This window comes from Festucalex cinctus, chromosome 18, assembly GCF_051991245.1.
Source record: "Festucalex cinctus isolate MCC-2025b chromosome 18, RoL_Fcin_1.0, whole genome shotgun sequence".
Taxonomy (NCBI): Eukaryota; Metazoa; Chordata; class Actinopteri; order Syngnathiformes; family Syngnathidae; genus Festucalex; species Festucalex cinctus.
This window is the reverse complement of record NC_135428.1, coordinates 16,673,607-16,693,052: the sequence shown is the minus strand read 5'-3', so window position 1 is coordinate 16,693,052 and position 19,446 is coordinate 16,673,607. Positions and strand designations below refer to the sequence as shown.

Sequence of the window (19,446 nt, the reverse complement as noted above, 5' to 3'; positions counted from 1 at the left end):
AATGTCTTTAAGAATAGAAAATATTGTGATTTAGTCTTGAGCTTAAATGGCCTGTTCCAAATAGTGACATTTTAGCCAAAGTGAGGCCTTAAATCAAACTGGCCTTTTAAAAGGCCATAAATGTGAGCAAAGTGTCTTAAATTTGAGCAACCATCCTTTTAAAAGGTCTTAAATTAGACAAAAAGTTCTTAAACGGTCTTACATTTGGTCATATCGGCCTTAAGGACGTCTTACATTTGATCAAATTGGCCTTAAAATGTCTTAAGTTATATTAAATTCAAGCAATTAGGTTTCAAAATGTATTAAATCTGGTCAAAATGGCCACCAAAAGTTCATAAATTTAGTCAAAACGGTCTTCAAAAGGTCTTACATTTATTGAAACAGGCCTTAAAACAGTCTTAGATTTAATCTAGTATAGTACTAAAACAATGTACCAACTGAGTTTTCATCTATTTTTCTTTGCATGCAGAATTTGAACAAGCAAGCATACGACCTGGCCAAAGCTCTGCTGAAGAGGACGGCCCAGTCCATCGAGCCTTACATCACCAACGTGAGATCAGTTCAAATTCACATTTGTCGTTTTGTGTGGGGTGCGGGTTTGCTCGCTAATGTTTGCGCACGCACGCGCGCGCTTCAGTTCTTCAACCAGGTGCTGATGCTGGGCAAGACGTCGGTGAGCGACCTGTCCGAGCACGTTTTCGACTTGATCCTGGAGCTCTACAACATCGACAGCCACCTGCTGCTCTCCGTGCTGCCGCAGCTCGAGTTCAAGCTCAAGGTACAAGATAACAAAAGAACGGCCTTATGAGTATGATGTCACTCTTTACTGGCATATTTTGTGATCTCGCCAAAAAAAAAAAAGTATTTTAAGGGTTCGATTGTAATTCTTATTCATTTAAAAAACACCACTATAAAAGGGAGGTGCTTTTTTTCTTCTTCTTCTTCTTCTGCCTTTTGTGAGCAAGTGTCATTACATATTTTTCTCATTATTTTTCTGGCAACTAAACCACCTTTGGTTGCGGGGGGGTCAGGCTTTAATTCTTATTCTATAAAGGGCTATTATGATTATTGTAAAGGTATTTAAATCGACTTTTTAAAGCATTGATTTTTACTTTCATTAATAATAAAACAATTTACTTACTTTTGAAAGGGTTTTCGTTCTTATTCCTTTTATTTTCCCACGATTAAATTGCTTTTTGGGGGAACGTTAATAGGGATAGACTAATTATGGGCCGGGCCACTTATCGGTGCCCATATTTCGCATTTTGACAAATATCGGCATCGGCCATTTTTGGAATCTGAATGCCGTTAAAGCTGGTATCTCACTGAGCAGTGAATACTTGCGAACGTAGCGAATATGGGGTTTTCGTCAGGAATTGTAAGATGTTCACAGTCAGTTTTGATTTTGTCGTAAACACATTTAGAACATATTGAGACAATTTTTCACTGCAAAGATCTTTTGAAACGTTTTACTAACCCTAACAAAAACTCTAAATTAGCTACATTCGCATAAATATGTCACTCATTGAGATGCAGGGAACTTTTCATTTATGGATCTATTTAAATTTCCACTTTATAAAAAATAGGAACTACCTACACTTTTTATTAAAAAAATAAATAAAGATATGTTGAAATTGTAGAAAACTGTATTTACAGTAGAAATCTTTAGGGATCGATTTACTTGCTTTTTTATTTTTTTAACACATGCTAATGACCCTGGAAGCTCTGTGATTTTTGTTCAAATTTTTTAAACAAATCTGCCAATATAGTTTCAAAGAAATTTTTTTTTTTTCTTTTTTGTTTTCTGCGAATTCAGCTTGAAATAATCTGTATAGGTATCGGCCTTGGAAAAAAAAAATCACATCATTCTATCACTATGCTTTAATTCTTATTCCTACTATCATTCTGGAAACAAAATTGCCTTTACGGGATGCAAATTCTTATGTATTCTTTCAAATAAATACTTTTCAGAACACTATTAATTCTTATTCCATTTTGAGCTTCAACATTGCAACATTTAACAGTACATTCTGATAAAAATGAAGATATTTTTGAGGTCTCAAGGTCGCACTGCTGTTGAACATCACTCATTCATCAGCATGGCGGGATGCAGAAAAACAAATAATCTGCGGTGTGAAAGATAGTCTTCCAATATTGATTTGAAAGTGATGCTTTTCAGCGATTTGTACCCATTGCCAGGAATCAAGTTCATTCACCCCAGCAAATGTGAACAGGGTACACTCGTTTTTCTTGTTTGCGGCTTTTTGTAGCTGCCGTTAGTGAGGTAAAGCTGCCAGTCAGCAAAATGTTGCCAGCGGAGTCTCAAAGGCATCTGGCGGATGGAGAAAACTCATCAATCGCCGTCGTCTCCTCAAATTAATAGCTGCAATTAAACCCCATGCAAATTGCGCTTGCCTCCATTTTGTTTCATAGTGAAAGACTTTCTCGTCTTATTTTTTTTTTTTTTTTTGTGCAGAGTAACGACAATGACGAGAGGCTGCAGGTGGTCAAGCTGCTGGCCAAGATGTTTGGCGCCAAGGACTCGGAGTTGGCGGCGCAGAATAAACCGCTGTGGCAGTGCTACCTGGGCAGGTAGATCCCAGAAGCCAAATATAGATTTATTTATTTATTTTTTTTCCCCTCCCAGATGATTGACGTTGTCTGACATGAGCACTGTCGTCCATTTGGAAAGGTTCAACGACATCCACGTGCCCATCAGACTGGAGTGCGTCAAGTTTGCCAGTCACTGTCTCATGAACCATCCAGACCTGGCCAAAGACCTCACAGGTACATGGATTCCTTTTTTTTTTCTTTTTCTTTTTTTAAATAAAGGAATGTAAATGAATTTTATTGTATTTATTTTAATTGCCAAAAATGACATAATAATGGGGCTAAAACTTTTTGTGGAGTTGTTTAGAAAACATTTTGACCTTTTTTTTTATTTTTTTATTTTTATTAGTTAAATAAAGGGATGTAAATTAATTTTATTTTAGTTACCAAAAGAAATGGCTATAATGGGGCTAAAACGTTTTGTGGAGCTGTTTCGAAAACATTTTGACCTTTTTTTTTTTTTCTTTTTTTTTTTAAATAAAGAGATCAAATTAATTTTATTTATTTTAATGACCCCAAAAAAATGCCATAATAATGGTGCTAAAACTTTTTGTGGAGTTGTTTAGAAAACATTTTGCCTTTTTTAAATCAAGGGATGTAAATTAATTGTATTTTATTTATTTATTTATTTTAATTGCCAAAAGGCATAATAATGGGGTTAATTTTTTTGTAGGGTTGCGTTTAGAAAACATTTTTTTTTTAAATAATAATAAAGGAATGTAAAATATTTTTATTTAATTTATTTTAATTGCAAAAAAAATGACAATAATGGAGCTAAAAAATTTTGTGGAGTTGTTTAGAATAAATTTTTTTTTAATAAAGGAATAAAGGATGTAAATTAATGTTATTTTATTTGTTTATTTTAATTGCTAAAAAAATTTACATAATGGGGTTAAAAAAAATTTTGTGGAGTTGCTTTGAAAACATTTTGAGCAGGCTACTTTGGCTTACAAAAATTAGGCAACTTTCCAAATGTGTTGGTTTGGCTCGCATTTTCCTGTTCTGTGCGTCTTCGTCGTTTCCAGAATTCTTAAGGGTGCGTTCACACGACCCCGAGGAGGCCATTCGCCATGACGTCATCGTCTCCATCGTCACCGCCGCAAAGAAGGACCTTTCTCTGGTCAACGACGCCTTGCTCAACTTTGTCAAAGAGCGCACCTTGGACAAGAGGGTAACCGAGTACCCGCCGTGCCTTCCGAGACGATCTTGTGACATCACAATCGTATTTTCTGCTTCACTCCTCAGTGGCGGGTGCGCAAGGAGGCCATGATGGGCCTGGCGTCCATCTACAGGAAGTACTCGCTGCAGGGCGAGGGCGGGCGCGAGGCGTCCAAGCAGATCTCGTGGATCAAAGACAAGCTGTTACACATCTACTACCAGAACAGTATTGACGACAGGTGTGTGTTTGTCGATTGATGGAAACTTGCTAAGCCTGGTGGTCAGGGATGGAAAATTCGGCCTGGGAAAATATTAATCGATGGAGGAAAAACATTAAATAAATAATTAAATTATTTTTGCTGAAATTAATCCCTTATGTAGCATTATTCATAAAAACCTTAAATTGTCCGGAGGATTTAACAATTTGAATACAGTTAATGTAAAACTTTGTTGTTAATGCTTTATTTTACATCCAACAATGTGCAAAGGAGTCACTATAATGCAATTTAGCAATAATAAATGTGATTAAAAAAAAAACATCTGTGGGGACTGGTGACTAGTTGTAATTTACAACAGGGGAAAAAAATGGCTCGGAGTCAACAAGTTGCTTCATGTTCCAAGTATCAATTGCTCTGAATTTGAAAAGAAAAGCGTACTATTCCTGCCACCAACGTACAACATGAAACATTAATGCCACCTAGTGGCAAAAAAAAAATTACCTCAGCGCAAATCTCTGACTCAATCTTTCACACTCCTTTTAAACTGTTTAAAGGGATACTTCACTTATTTAGCCCATTATAGCAATAAAAAGTTAATATTTTGTCTATAATTATTTTGATACTTTCATTATTTTTCACGTACAATTAGCTTATGAATGTCACATGGCCAAACCTAGAAAACAGGTGAGCTATGATTGGTTACCTGAGCCCTTGTGATGTCATTTTCAGTCGACAGCAAGTTGCAAAATGTGTTTTTAAAGGTACATGAAAAATAATGAAAATATCAAATTTATTATAGGCAAAATATTAATGTTTGACAGCCAAAAATGGCTAAATAAGTAAAGTATCCCTTTAAGTATATATTTTTAACTTACTGATAAAATTACTCCATCCATGAACAAAAAGATACAATGACATTTGTATTTGGTTACCATGTTTGTCCACTTTTATGTTTATTAACAAGAGAATGAAAAACTTCCCACAACATATATCAAATGTGCGATTAATTTCATTTCATTTTCATTTATTTCAGGCAACAGCTTATGAACACAGGAGCAACAATTCATACCGTAGTTTCATAATATGAACAGAAAAAAATATGATTTTGCCTGAAAGGGAGTGGGGAGATAAAAGCTTATTTAATCCCACCCCCCATCTCTAATCCATAACACACAAATACACAGTACTTGCCACATGTTACGGTATTGCTATGTTAGCAATTTAAGCAATTTTCTCATAATATATAACCAATATCATGAAATACCATTAACTGAATTGTTGAATGCCAATAATGGTGACGCTACCATAGGCAACAGATATTCCATTCTTACAGTTCATTCCGACAATTTCTGATGAATTGCAAGTTGACTGTGGAAATAATGCGATTAGAAACGGAACATTGTGGACTGTGGTGTTGTGTTGTTTGTTGTCCAGGTTACTGGTGGAACGCGTCTTTGCCCAGTACATGGTCCCTCACAACCTGGAGACGGCAGAGAGGATGAAGTGTCTTTACTACCTCTACGCCACCTTGGACACCAACGCCGTCAAGTGAGTCATCCTCAGTCGGCCATCTGGGAGTTGAAGTCAATCGTAACCGTGCGTTACTTCCTGTCATTGCAGCAGTGAGAATTTTGTCACCGAAAAATTTTTGTTATTATTCTTCATCACGGGAATTTTTTTTCCCAGACGAAAATGAAACGAAAACTATAATAGAAGCCATTCTTTGAGACTATAAACGATAAAATTGACGGACATTTTCGTCAATGACTAAAACGAAAATGAAAACAACACAGTGACAAAATTTCACACGATCCAGTCAGAGGGAATGAAACGTGGGTTGGAGAAAAGAAACACTCAGAAATTATTCAGTGTTCACTGCACTTTATTTCACGTTAAAACATATTTACATTCATTGTGCAGCTGTAAAATTAATCTCAAGCAGTCATGCACTTTTTTTTTTTTTTTTTATTTAGGTGAAAACTAAGTTATATTATTTTTTTTTTAATAATTTTCTGTATGAAATTTGAAATGTGCGCTGTAGGAAAATATCGACTAAACTGTTAATTTCGCCGACTAAAATTGCTCTTCTTTTCCGTTGGCTAAAATTGGATTAAAACTAAAATAAATCAGATGACTAAATTATGACTAAAACTTTCATTAATGTTAGCAAAAAGAACACATTCACTTGGGAAAAAAATCTCTTTTTCTGACTAATTGTTTGGGGAGCTTTGTTGTTGTTGTTTTTTTTAGTATTTTTTTTTTTCCTGTTTTTCTGAATATTTTTTTCTGTCATAAAAAAAAAAAATCAGAAACAGGGAAAAAATATTCAGAAAAACAAGGGGAAAAAACATTATTCAAAAAACAGAAGACAAAAAAATTTATTCCAAAAAACAGGAGGAAAATTATTCCAAAAAACAGAAAATAAAATACAAAAAACAGAATTTTTAATTTTTTTTAATTTTTTTATTTATTTATTTTTTTTTACAAAAAAAAAGAGCACCAACTTCTGTTTTTCAGAGACTTGTTTTTTGTTTTTGTTTTTTTTTTTTCCTCTGAACTCCACTGACCTGTATGACTGGTGACTGGATAGCCGCTGGCCGATACGCGCCAGTGCAAGCCTTTGAAGTCACAAGGCGGCCATTTTGTTACTCCCACCTCATGAGCATACTACTGTATACATACAGATGCGATAGATACAGCTCGTAATCAGTTGGTATAGGGCCGGAGGCGGAGTGGGGTGGTTTGTGCTGGGTTGGTCACTATTTTTTAACAAGGAAAATTCTGAATTTCTGATTATTATTATTTTTTTATTACTTTTTTTGTTATGACAAAAAGAATTATTCAGTAAAACGTAACTAAATATAACGTATTTAATTAAATTTAAATATTAAATTTAATTTAAAATATTTTAAAAAAAAACAGGAAAAAAAATAACTCCCCAAAAAAATTAGTCAGAAAGTTGTTTTGTTTTTTGTTTTTCTTTCAAGTGAATGCAATATGCTTCCGGTACAAAAGGCTACAACTAAAACTAAATAAAAATGTCTTGTCAAAATGAACACTGCCTTGCAGAGCCCTGAATGAGATGTGGAAGTGTCAGAATCTGCTGAGGCACAACGTCAAAGACCTGCTGGACCTGGTCAAGAAACCAAAGGTTGCAAGCCTGCAAGCAATCTTAACCGTTCAGTCAAACGTGGTTCCCGTGTGTTTGATTTTTCTTCTTCTTGCTGTTGGCAGTCTGAATCATCCAGCAAGGCCGTTTTCGCCAAAGTTATGGTCATCACCAGTAAGGAACCGATTTGTACTCTGTCAATGTACCAGGAAACGTTTTTTTTTTTTTTTTTTTTTTTTTTTTTTTTTTTTTTAAAGACATCTTCAGGCAAATTTTCTGCCTTTAATATTCCGCGCGTCTCTCTCAGGAAATCTTCCAGATCCGGGCAAGGCTCAAGACTTTGTCAAGAAGCTGGCTCAGGTCCTGGAGGATGACGAGCGCATCCGAGACCAGCTGGAGACGCTGGTCAGCCCCTCGTGCTCGTGCAAGCAGGCCGAAGTGTGCGTGGTGAGGAGTGTTCGTTTTATCCGCTCTTTTTAAATTTAGTCCGAGTTTCTTCTTACTTGTTAGTTTTTAATTATATTTACTCAAAATCATCCCATTTTATTTAGTCCATTTTAGTTGACTCTAAATCTCGCATTTTAGTCTTTATTTTAGTCCAAGAAAAGATCGTTTTATTGGTCTAGGTTTAGTCAACCAAAACTTGTCAACATTTTAGTCACAACAATCATTTAACCCCTGTATTTTATTTTTATTTTTTTGGCAGCAGATTATGTTGAATATTTCGGATCTAAAACTATTTCACATAAAGTTTTCTCTCATCTTTTTCATGAAAAACAACTTCAACACACAATTCCAACGGCTACATGCTATGAGCTAGCAAATTAGCCAGCATTAGTCGGTATGTAACGATATACAAACATCACAATACAGTATTATGGGGAGGTTGGCAATACAAAAAAGGTCACAATATTGTAAAAAGTAAAAAAAAAAAAAAAAAAAAAAATATTGTGCTTTTGTACAATACATCAATGAAAAATATTCTAATAATATAAATATATCTTTAAAGGACATTACGATATTAGGATATCACAAGGATATTACGTTCATCTGACCATTAGCGTGGATTTTAAACATAGAAGGGCCAAAACATGCCTTGTGAAAATTAAACTGCACTAAAAAAAAAAAAAAAAAAAAAACTGGCCACCAGAGGGTGCTAGAACTAATCTACAAATGGAAATCAACCCAACTTTAACAGGTGTGCTGCTTTTATTATCGTGACGTGACGACAACAATATATTGTGGCAGTTTTAATATCACGATATTGCCGGTATCGTTACATCCTTATTAATTCGCGATCTGATTAGCTTTATTGTTGGAATCTTACAACGATTGGATTAATGTTACATTCTAACTATAATTTCTTTTATTTTATTTTTTTTACCTTTCGCCGTGAATCTACTTGCTGTCTGTCCCATGTGTTTGTGCATGTTGCACTCACTGGCTGCAGAATTGAAAAGGTGGCGTGTCACATGACAGTGGCACTTTAGCAGTGGCAAGATTTGACAAAAATATTCTTTTATTATATTTAAATAATAATATATAATATAACGTATAATTTTCGTCTCATTTTTGTTCATGAACTGAAGTGTCCAAAGATTTTAGTCAGTACATTTTCTTCTCACTTTCATTAGTGGATGAAAATGCATACTGATTTAGTCCCAAATATTGTTTATTAATGACGGTTTTAGTCTAGTCTCGTTTTAGTCTGGTGAAAAATGTGTGTTGACAAAGTTATTTTTTTGTTTAGTTTTTGTTGACAAAATTAACACTAGTGTTGAGCCCTCCTTCGCTTTACGACACCACTTTTTTCTCATGTCGTGGCATTTTTCTGCATTGTTTTTTCTCCATTTTCATTCGCAGCGAGACATCACCAAGAAGTTGGGCAGTCCCAAGCAGCCCAGCAATCCTTTCCTGGAGATGGTCAAGTTCCTCTTGGAGAGAATCGCTCCGGTGCACATTGATACCGAGTCCATCAGGTACAGCGCCGAGTGGCGACGTTTGAGCATGTTGGCGCGGAAGACGCTGATTGTACGCCGTTGTCAGCGCGCTGATCAAACAGGTCAACAAATCCATCGAAGGGACGGCCGACGACGATGAGGAGGGCGTTCCCACGGACAGCGCCATCAGGGCCGGCCTGGAACTGCTCAAGGTAGGAAGCAAGTTTGTCTTTATTAGAAAAAGTCAAAAGGGATACACTGTGGAAATTATTACAAAGTGTGGAATAGATATTTCAGGTTTTTTTTTTTTTTCCATTACCATTGGCATTTTCACTGGTCGAGGCAGCACTTCATTTTGTGTTCAGTTTCATTTAAGTAAAAATAAAATTTTATGGCAAAATTTTTTTGCACTTTCTGTTCTAATGAATGGATGAAATTAGTGTTACAACTAACCACTATTTAAGTAATTTATTAATCGCTCTCTTGATTATTTTATCAATTAATCGAATCGAATTGAATTTAAAGAAAAGTTCAAATTTACGTCCCTTTTTTTTTTTTTTAAAACAGGACATTAATCTCAACATAGCAGTGCACAAATTAATTATTGTTCAGTTATTATTTTGGTCTCTAATATGATAAAAATGGGCAAAAATGTTTGTTTTTTTGTTTGTTGTTGTTTTTTTCTTCATTACCATTGGCATTTTCACTGGTAGATGCAGCACTTCATTTTGTGTTCAGTTTCATTTAAGGAAGAATGATGATTTCATGATGGGTTTTTTTTTTTTTTTTGCACCTACTCTAATGAATGCATGAAATTAGTGTTGCAACGAACTATTATTTAATTGATTAATCTAATTCTTTTATTTATTAATCGATTAATAGAATTTTTTAAAAAGTTCAAATTTACACCCCCTTCCCTTTACTTCCCTCCAAAAACAGGCCATTATTTGAAATTGGGAATGCACAAATTATTTATGGTTCAATTATGATTTTGGTCTGTAATGTGAGAAAAATAGGTACAAATATTTATTTTTATTTTTTATTTTATTTTTATTTTTTTCAAAGTAAAAGGTGTTTTATTTTGGTTCAAAACAATAATAATCAGTCCACTTTCATGGAGGACTACAAAAATCGGCAAATATTTACTGTTAAGGACTTGAAATTCTGAGCCTTTGAACGCTTTTAAATTAAAATTAAATCTAAACAATTCGCTGAGTATCAAAACTAATTATGGATTACTTTGATAATCGATTGGTTGCTGGTAAATCTTTCGTAGTGTGTGAGATGTAATTCTTTGCAATGTCCTCGTGTTGCCTCGCAGGTGTTGTCCTTCACGCACCCGGTGTCCTTCCACTCGGCTGAGACCTTCGAGTCTCTGCTGGGCTGCCTGAAGATGGACGATGAGAAGGTGGCCGAGGCGGCGCTGCAGATCTTCAAGAACACGGGCAGCAAGATGGAGGAGAGCTACCCGCACATCAAGTCGTACGTAGTAACAATTGTTAGAAACGCATTGGCTGCCATTGACGGCCATAGACGTCAAAAGATCCACTTTTACTGGGCTGGCAGTCAATGAGTTAAAAATGTTTTTTGTTCAGTTTTTCCATTTTATATGGAGTTTTTCTGCCATCTTGTCTAGTGTCTTGCTGCCAGTCCTGCAGTCCAAAGCCAAGCGGGGCCCGCCTCGCCAGGCCAAGTACGCCATCCACTGCATCAATGCCATGTTCGCCAACAGAGACACACACTTTGCGCAGATCTTTGAGGTCAGTCCGTATTCGGATGAGATTCGTTCCACGCGGGGAACTTGACTTAGCGTCGGTGCGTGCGTTTTGTGTGTAGCCGCTCAACAAAGGTCTGGACCCGGCCAACTTGGAGCAGCTCATCACGCCGCTGACCACGCTCGGTCACCTGGCCCAGCTGGCCCCTGAGCAGTTTGCCGCCCCCCTCAAGTCCCTGGTGGCCAACTTCATCGTGAAGGATCTGCTAATGAACGACAGGGTACGACTCAAGACGCCTTATTGGGGGTCTTAACACCAAACTTCAAAGGTGCCTCTGTTTTGGTGAACATGGGCAGACACTTGTTTTTTGCTGGCTTTTATTTGGCTAGCATAAAAAAAATTCATATATATATATATATATATATATATATATATATATATATATATATATATATATATATATATATATTAAAAAAATGTATATAAAATATATTAAATATTATATAAATTGGCTAGCATTAAAAAAAAAAAGTATTATAAAGTGGGCGTTAATATTTTTTTTCCTGTGTAGATTCCAGGTAAGAAGACCACCAAACTTTGGGTTCCTGATGATGAAGTTTCTCCCGAGACAATAGCCAAGGTCAGCACAAGTTCATAAATCTGGACACTAAATATATATATATATATATAATATATCCATCCATTTCTTGACCGCTTCATCCTCACAAGGGTCACGAGGGGTGCTGGAGACTATCTCAGCTGGCTTTGGGCCTTGTCATGGAGTTAATAAAGTGTATATTATTCACAGCTAGTTAATTAATTTATTTATTTATTATTATTATTATTGTTATTATTATTATTGTATTATCATTTAAATTATTATTCAATTTATGCCAGTGGCATATAGTGGCAGGCATAACAAATAACGGAAGGTAAAAGCAACCCGTGTGTGTCCCTCTGTTGCCATTCATACAATTGACAAAGTCATGGTTACCTGCAAATATATCAGCTTTGTGTTCAACTATATGAGCCCAGATTTCACACTATAATTTGTGACTAAATAGAGTTAAGATAATTATTTTACTATGCAAACTTTTCATTTTTGTTGGTGTACTGTGAGGTTTTTCTTCACTTATAAGCCTTAGCTGCACAGGTTTAACAAAGCTTTTCCTGGATGATTATTATTATATTTTATATATATATATATATATATATATATATATATATATATATATATATATATATATTAGGGGTGTTAAAAAAAATCGATTCGGCGATATATCGCGATACTACATCGCGCGATTCTCGAATCGATTCAATAATCGGCAGAATCGATTTATTTTTTTTTTTTTTTTTTTTTATTTTTTTTTATTTTTTTTTTTTTTTGGGATTCACACCTTGAGCATGGAAGAATGTTATATGAACGGCACATTAAGCCTTAATATTTTTATTTTAATGCTGTTCAAACATGAAACAGATTACAACCTCTATAAGACTGAAATTTCAGATAAATAAATAATACATTTTCATATAAATCTTACACTCTACAAGCTTACTGATTAGTATTTTCTAAATATGAATGAAAAAAAATCGCAACAATCGACTTATAAATTCGTATCGGGATTAATCGGTATCGAATCGTGACCATTCGTATCGGGATTAATCGGTATCGAATCTAATCGTGACCTGTGAATCGTGATACGAATCGAATCGTCAGGTACTAGGCAATTCACACCCCTAATATATATATATATATATATATATATATATATATATAATTTTTTATTTATTTTTATTTATTTTTTTACTATGATTTGTAATTGACCGTTTTTTTTCTTCCATTGCTTTTATTGTTGCCAGTACTATGTGCGTTGAGATTTATTTTATTAATGTAAAATGGGTTATAAATAAAATATATTATTATTATTAGTAATAGTATTAAAAGACTCGCTCAAACACTGATCTTTGAATTATTCTCAGATCAAATTATAATTATACTATTAAAATTGTAAGATGAATTTATTAAGTAAGTTTTATTTGATGAACATAAGACAGGGATGTGTCATAAGTCATATCGAATATGGATAGAGTAGAATGTCGTATATATTACTATGTGTACATGATGTGTGAATGAGCTCAGCTGATTGTCGAAGTGTGCACCTCATCTCTTCATTCACGTTCTCTAAACACCACCACACTGGATTTCAAATGAAATGGACAAGATGCTCTTTAGTTGCAGACGTTCCACCTTTATTTTGAGGGGGATTTACCTGCCTACGAGTTTTACAAGACTTAAGTGGTGCTATGCTAACATCGAATATCATCGCGTTAAACCAAGATCCCGTTTGAAACAAAGCACACAACATAACGATTTCCAGCCAGTTGTAATTCCGACGTTCGTTTTATGCAACAAATCTTGCTCTGTGGAGCACTTTTGCGAGTCAACACAAACACTGCTGTTAGCTCGATACAGTTCAACAGCAAGTAAATAGACTCACCACTACTTGGATGTTTCCTTTTTTTTCACCTTTCTGTCCCGATTCCACGCCACCCCACGCATTTTCGTTCCAAGCCCATTGCTGATATTTCAAACGCGCCGCTGAAAGGCTACACCCGGGTTTTTGGTATGTTGTAGCAAGCTAGCTGGGAGCTCTTCCGAGGCTGTATTTTTTTTAAGCAAGATTGTGTTGATTTAATGCAAGACCTAACTATTAGGTCTTGCATTGCTGCAGCTCCAACACGACTTTTCACTCTCTTCTGTATATTTCCCCATCTTCCCTTTCATAGACTGGCCTATTGCAGTCTAGTTCTTTTGCACAGGCAGTGATGAATGACTGTTAATATTTACTTGTTTTCATCTGCACTTTGATATATTACGCCAGTATTTGTTGCTCATAACTATTCTCATTTTGTTTATAACCATGTTATTTGCACAATGATAAAATGAATAAATATTGAATATTATCGCAAATATTGATTGGCCTTTTTGTGCCAGCATTAGTGAACTTCAGGGGGCCTGACACACACACACACCTGGTGACCCCCTGTTCACGTCTGACCTTTTTTAATTATTATTTATTTATTTATTTTTGAAATGTTTCAGATCCAGGGCATCAAGTTAATGGTGCGGTGGCTGCTGGGCGTGAAGAACAACCAGAGCAAGTCCGGCAACTCCACGCTGCGCATGCTGACGGCCATCTTGCACAGCGACGGCGATCTCACCGAGCAAGGAAAAATGGGGTACGTTTACTGGCGACCTTCAGGCCTGACTTTTTTTATTTTTATTTTTTTTATTTTTTTATTTATTTTTTTTTATTATTTTTTTACACACGTGTCCTCGCTTTCGATCCTCAGCAAACCCGACATGTCGAGGCTGCGCCTGGCCGCCGCCTGTGCCCTGCTCAAGCTAGCCCAGGAGCCGTGTTACCACAAGATCATCACGCTGGAGCAGTACCAGCTGTGCGCGCTCGTCATCAACGTGCGGCAAAACTTGTCCATCCGAATCCGCTTCCCACCGTTTGGCGTTCGCCCGATCACCGACGCCCCCCTTTTTTGACCCCCTTTCAGGACGAGTGCTACCAGGTGCGCCAGGGCTTCTCACAAAAGCTGCACCGGGGCCTGTGCCGCCTGCGCCTGCCGCTGGAGTACATGGCCGTGTTCGCGCTGTGCGCCAAGGACCCCGTCAAGGAGCGGCGGGCCCACGCGCGCCAGTGCCTGCTCAAGAACGTCAACATACGGCGCGAGTACCTCAAGCAGCACGCCGCCATCAGCGGTAAGCGGGAGGAGGCATGTTTTGAACATTGATTCAAGTTTGAATGTCGATGATTTTTTTGGGGGTCATAAAACAGACAAATTGTTCTCGCTGCTGCCCGAGTACGTGGTGCCGTACGCCATCCACCTGCTGGCCCATGACCCGGACTACGTCAAAGTGCAGGACATCGAGCAGCTCAAAGACATCAAAGAGTGAGTCCAAGTGTCAAGGAGACATGTTTTTTTAAGCCAGCATGTTGCCATGACGACCAAGAGTGTTGCTAATGTAGTGATTGTTGTTACGAGCCGTTTCAAATCGGCACTCCAGAAATCAGCCTATTTTTGTTAATTGTTATTTATTTATTTATTTTATTCAACTTCTGAACACATTACATCATAAGACTGAGATCATCACATTCCACTATTCCCCCAAACAAATAAGTCAAGCGATTTTTCTCTGTTACATTAAATTTGGTCTCTCCGTTTTGCACTTCCTATTCAGAGCTCTGTGGTTCGTGCTGGAAATCATCATGGCCAAGAACGAGAACAACAGCCACGCCTTCATTCGCAAGATGGTGGAGAACATCAAGCAGACGAAAGACGCGCAGTCGCCCGCCGACTCCAAAAGCAACGAGGTAACGCGTCGCCGCCGCCGCCTCCTATGGCCCCTCGCTTCCCGTTTTTCGTCGCTGAGCGCGCAAACGTCCCTCCGGCAGAAACTGTACACGGTGTGCGACGTGGCCATGCACATCGTAATGTCCAAGAGCACCACCTACAGCCTGGAGTCGCCCAAAGACCCCGTCCTGCCCACCAGCTTGTTCACCAAACCCGACAAGGTTGCCGTTAATCAGCAGAATGACTTTTCCCCGCTCGTGTCGCTTGTCGCTAGGCAGAATTTACACAAAATGACCGTCTCGTTTCAGAATTTCAACAACACAAAAAATTACCTTCCGCCCGAGATGAAGTCGTTCTTCACGCCGGGAAAGGTGAGCGCACTTTATTTTATTTTATTTTTTATTTTATTTTTTTGAGCCCTCCCCCCCGTAACTTGTCACTCTGCGCAGCCCAAGTCGGCCAACGTCCTGGGCGCCGTCAACAAGCCGCTGTCGTCGGCCGGCAAGCAGATCCAAAGCAAAGCGTCCCGCATGGAGACGGCCAGCAACGAGGATGACTCGTCCAATCCTGGCTCGCCGCAACGCGGCAAGACCAGGTCTGGCCGCCTTCGCACTGCCTGAAAACGACATTTTCCGTTTTTTGAAGTTGTGATATTTTTTTGTCTTCTCAGGCACGACAGCACGGAAATGGACCACAGCGAAAACGAGGACTTCAGCAGAAAGCGAGCAGACAGCACTGACAAGGTGGCGCCAGCGGACACGACACACTTTTTTTTTTTTTTTTTTAAGTAGTTCTGTCAAAATTAATCGATTTATCAAATTAATCAACAACTATTTTAACTGATTCACTCGCAGCCATTTTCACTGAAGCAACCCCCTTCTCTACCTGATTTTGCAAGGCTATAACAACATGCAACCTACCAAAATAAAGATTGGGGTCTCTTCTTTTGCCGATTTATTTCATCACTATTCAAATACAAAGTACAAAATAAACAGCAATCACCAGTTAATAAACAGTAATCTGGGAGGAAAATGCTTTTGTAATCCATTTTAATGCTAAATTAAAATGAATTTGAGTAATTGATCGATTCTAAAAATATTTGATAGTGACAGCACTACTGTATAGAAAGAAAAACAACATGAGGGCTGGGTTTAAAAAAAAAAAAAAATCAACCAATTGATGCTGAATTGATTTCCTTTTCAAGCCAGATATCGGTTCATAAAACCATGAATTGATTATTTTATCTTTTTTCCCTATAAATTCCTAAGAAAATAGAATTTTAAAGAGCTATTTTTGGATCTTATGGTTTTCTTGAAATTTACTGTTGTCTTGAATTTAAAAGTATTTTCTTACATTTATGACAGCCTTGAGGAGACAATTGAGAATTTTTTAAATGTATATTTATGAACAATTATTGAATTAGATATTTTATTAATATTTTCATCTCATCCTTGCTGATGTCAATGTTTGTGTAAGTGATTAAAACATTTTATTTTCATGAATAAACTAAATCATTTGGCCAGTTCTTGCCTCTGCAAAATTGACTTTGGAATTTTTAATATTTGTGGAGTTTTGTCCAAATGTCCTGGATATTGATGGGCCATAATTTCTGTAATTGATATCAGATTTAATTGAAGTGAATCGGATCGAATCAGAAAAAAATCTAATGGAACTGAACTCTTGTAAATTTAACCGATTGAGGAAATTAAAACCGATATTTTTTATCTTTATTTTTTGGGAGCGTGAAAAGAACAAAAGCAACAATAAAAGGACACTTGTTAGTTTTTGTCCAACTTTTGATGTCTTTCTTCCCCCCGCCCCTCCAGGAGAGCGAGAAGCCTCGCGGTCGCAAGCGCGGCTTAGCGTCCGGCGACGACGGCGACATGAAACCCAAGCGCGGGCGCAAGAAGGCAACGGCCGTCAGCGCCGCCATGGAGTCCGAGGACCAGTGGGGGGATGAGGACAACAGGCCCGAGGACGAGCAAAACAGTCCGCCCAAGAAGGGACGCAGGGGGCGGACCCCCAAGGCCGCCGCCGCGGACGCCACAACACCCGCCAAAGGGAAGAGGGGCCGCAAGAAGGCGGCGCCCCCGCCGGAGGACGACGACGAAGAGGAAGACGAGGAGCGGCCCGACGAGGAGGCAGAGGACGACGAGGGGGACGACGACGGGGTGGAAAACGTGGAAGTGAAGACCAGAGCGGGACGACAGGCCAGGACGGCGCGACGGTCGCAAAGGTGAGTCTCGTTTTTGTTGATTTGTTGTTAGGCAAGGCAAGGCAAGTTTATTTGTATAGCACATTTCATACACAAGGCAACTCATTGTGCTTTACACGAGGAAAGACAACACATAAGCATCAAGAAACAGTAGTTAACATTCAGAGGGAAAAAAAATAAAAAATAAAAATAGGTTACAAAATTTACTTAAAAAAATAAAAAAAATAAAATAAAATTTGGCTTTGAGAATCCATACGACTGTTCACATCAATGCTTGTTTTAGTAGCCCGTTTATAGTAGGAATGTGACAATATATCGATATTGTGATACTTTGTCTCCCAATGGATAATCGGTACGTCTACGCAAGTATCGCGATATTTGTAGTTAATATACAGCCACTTAATGAGCAATTACTTGGCTGTGAAAATGGCTGTGAGAGAATGAGTTAAAAAGAAAATATATATATATATTTTCGCAAGAAACATGAAGTCGCACCGCCCTATGAAAACATTAAGACGTTTTGCGTGTCTGTGCACTCGTCCTCAGCACCGACGTGTCCGAGTCGACGCCGCAGAAGAGGAGAGGACGACCGCCCAAGTCTGCTCAACCTCCCGCCAAGAAACCGACGTAAGCGAACGCAAAAACTTGATTGCACTCCAATGATTCATCGAGTCGAGAACGTCTCTCCTCGCGTGCACCATTTTGTTACGTAATAATTAACATTTGTTGTTTAATAATTGCTGTCTTTTTCTCCCTCTTTCCCTCTCTCCCTCTCCCTCCAGGCGTGGAGGACGGTCAAAGGTGGCGGCCGCTAAAGATGACTCTGAGGATGAGGAAGATGAGGAGGACGAGGAAGAGCAGGAGGAGGAGCCTACACCCAAGGTTAGCAAAAAAAAAAAAAAAAACATCAGTGCTCGTGTGCAATCATGTGACCTCAACACACTGTAAAACTGCACCAAATACTCTTAAAACTACTGAAATACTCTACTTTTACTGGATAAAATGGGCCTAAATACTGAAATGGTGGATGCCAAACGAGGTTATTTTAGTTAAGTAAAACTAACGAAAAAAAATAAAATACAAAACATTTTAATAAAATGAAAATGCTTTAAAAAAAAAAAAAAAAAAGAAAAACGAAAACTAACTGGAACTACATTTATGTTCACAAAACTAGCTATAATTATAGCAAAAATGTCCTTTGTTTTTGTTGTCGGTAATTAATTTGATGCTTGAGCCTTTTGCGGGTGATTTTAAATGTAATTTTAAGTACATTTATTTTGATACGCGTTATGCAGAAGTGACGTCATATAGCAGCAACCAATAGAAAAGCACCTTCAGATGATGTCGCTCCCATGCTGTTTTTTAAATATTGTGCACCTTATACACATAAAAAACTAAAGCTAATACAAAAACTAAAACCAAGCATTTATTAAATAACTAAAACGAACAAAACCACACTACAAACTAATTAAAACTAACAAAATAAAAAAAACTCAAAACGAAATTATAAACAAACTAAAAAGAAAAATTGCAAAACTATAATAACCCTGGTTCCAAACCACACATTCCAAACCTAATTGGCCATTTTTCCCGTTCAGGGTCGCAAGAAGGCGGCGGGCCGAAGAAGATGAGCCGGCAGGTGCAAACGAAAGGGCCAAGGAATGACATGTGAAATATGGACACACCACATGAACTTTTTCCACTTTTCATATGCGGTTCACCGCCAACTGTTACGCCGGCCCACACTTGCACACTTACTACTTCCTGCATCCCGCCTCCTACTTCCTGTGTTGATGTTGGCCACGTGTGTTAGCTAGAAGTTCATGTTTAAAAAAAACAAAGAAAACAAGAAGAAGACGTGTGCTTGTAAATAATCTTTTTGTGCATTTCATGTGTTCATGTTTGTCGTGTTGGATGCTGACTGCAGGGGGCGCTCACCTTGTTATTGTTATAATTATTATTATTATTATTATTATTATTATTTAAAAAAAAGAAAAAAAGTGTTGCTCCCATTACCGCCCTTCCTCCACCTCCTCTCCAAGAGATTATTCACCTGTTTTTTGTGCCGTCTCCTTTTAAAAATATGGATTTTTGTTTACAGCCTGTACATTAATAA

General features: G+C 37.5%; 1 protein-coding gene across 1 annotated transcript in view; it reads left to right on the top strand.

Moving 5' to 3' along the window:
- Positions 1-19,302, top strand: part of pds5b (PDS5 cohesin associated factor B) — a 31,713-nt gene extending 12,411 nt beyond the window's left edge. The window contains exons 7-35 of the mRNA XM_077504562.1: positions 470-550; positions 638-778; positions 2,477-2,592; positions 2,693-2,787; positions 3,636-3,781; positions 3,856-4,007; positions 5,421-5,534; positions 7,056-7,137; positions 7,221-7,269; positions 7,403-7,542; positions 8,959-9,074; positions 9,142-9,247; positions 10,357-10,517; positions 10,672-10,795; positions 10,872-11,030; positions 11,322-11,390; positions 13,854-13,990; positions 14,105-14,228; positions 14,318-14,522; positions 14,599-14,713; positions 15,003-15,135; positions 15,217-15,336; positions 15,424-15,486; positions 15,565-15,710; positions 15,786-15,858; positions 16,942-17,351; positions 17,877-17,957; positions 18,113-18,212; positions 18,929-19,302. Coding sequence (XP_077360688.1) covers positions 470-550; positions 638-778; positions 2,477-2,592; positions 2,693-2,787; positions 3,636-3,781; positions 3,856-4,007; positions 5,421-5,534; positions 7,056-7,137; positions 7,221-7,269; positions 7,403-7,542; positions 8,959-9,074; positions 9,142-9,247; positions 10,357-10,517; positions 10,672-10,795; positions 10,872-11,030; positions 11,322-11,390; positions 13,854-13,990; positions 14,105-14,228; positions 14,318-14,522; positions 14,599-14,713; positions 15,003-15,135; positions 15,217-15,336; positions 15,424-15,486; positions 15,565-15,710; positions 15,786-15,858; positions 16,942-17,351; positions 17,877-17,957; positions 18,113-18,212; positions 18,929-18,961 — 3,591 coding nt within the window. The 3' untranslated portion in view covers positions 18,962-19,302. The remainder of the gene's footprint in view (positions 1-469; positions 551-637; positions 779-2,476; positions 2,593-2,692; positions 2,788-3,635; positions 3,782-3,855; positions 4,008-5,420; positions 5,535-7,055; positions 7,138-7,220; positions 7,270-7,402; positions 7,543-8,958; positions 9,075-9,141; positions 9,248-10,356; positions 10,518-10,671; positions 10,796-10,871; positions 11,031-11,321; positions 11,391-13,853; positions 13,991-14,104; positions 14,229-14,317; positions 14,523-14,598; positions 14,714-15,002; positions 15,136-15,216; positions 15,337-15,423; positions 15,487-15,564; positions 15,711-15,785; positions 15,859-16,941; positions 17,352-17,876; positions 17,958-18,112; positions 18,213-18,928) is intronic.
- Positions 19,303-19,446: the final 144 nt, after the last annotated feature.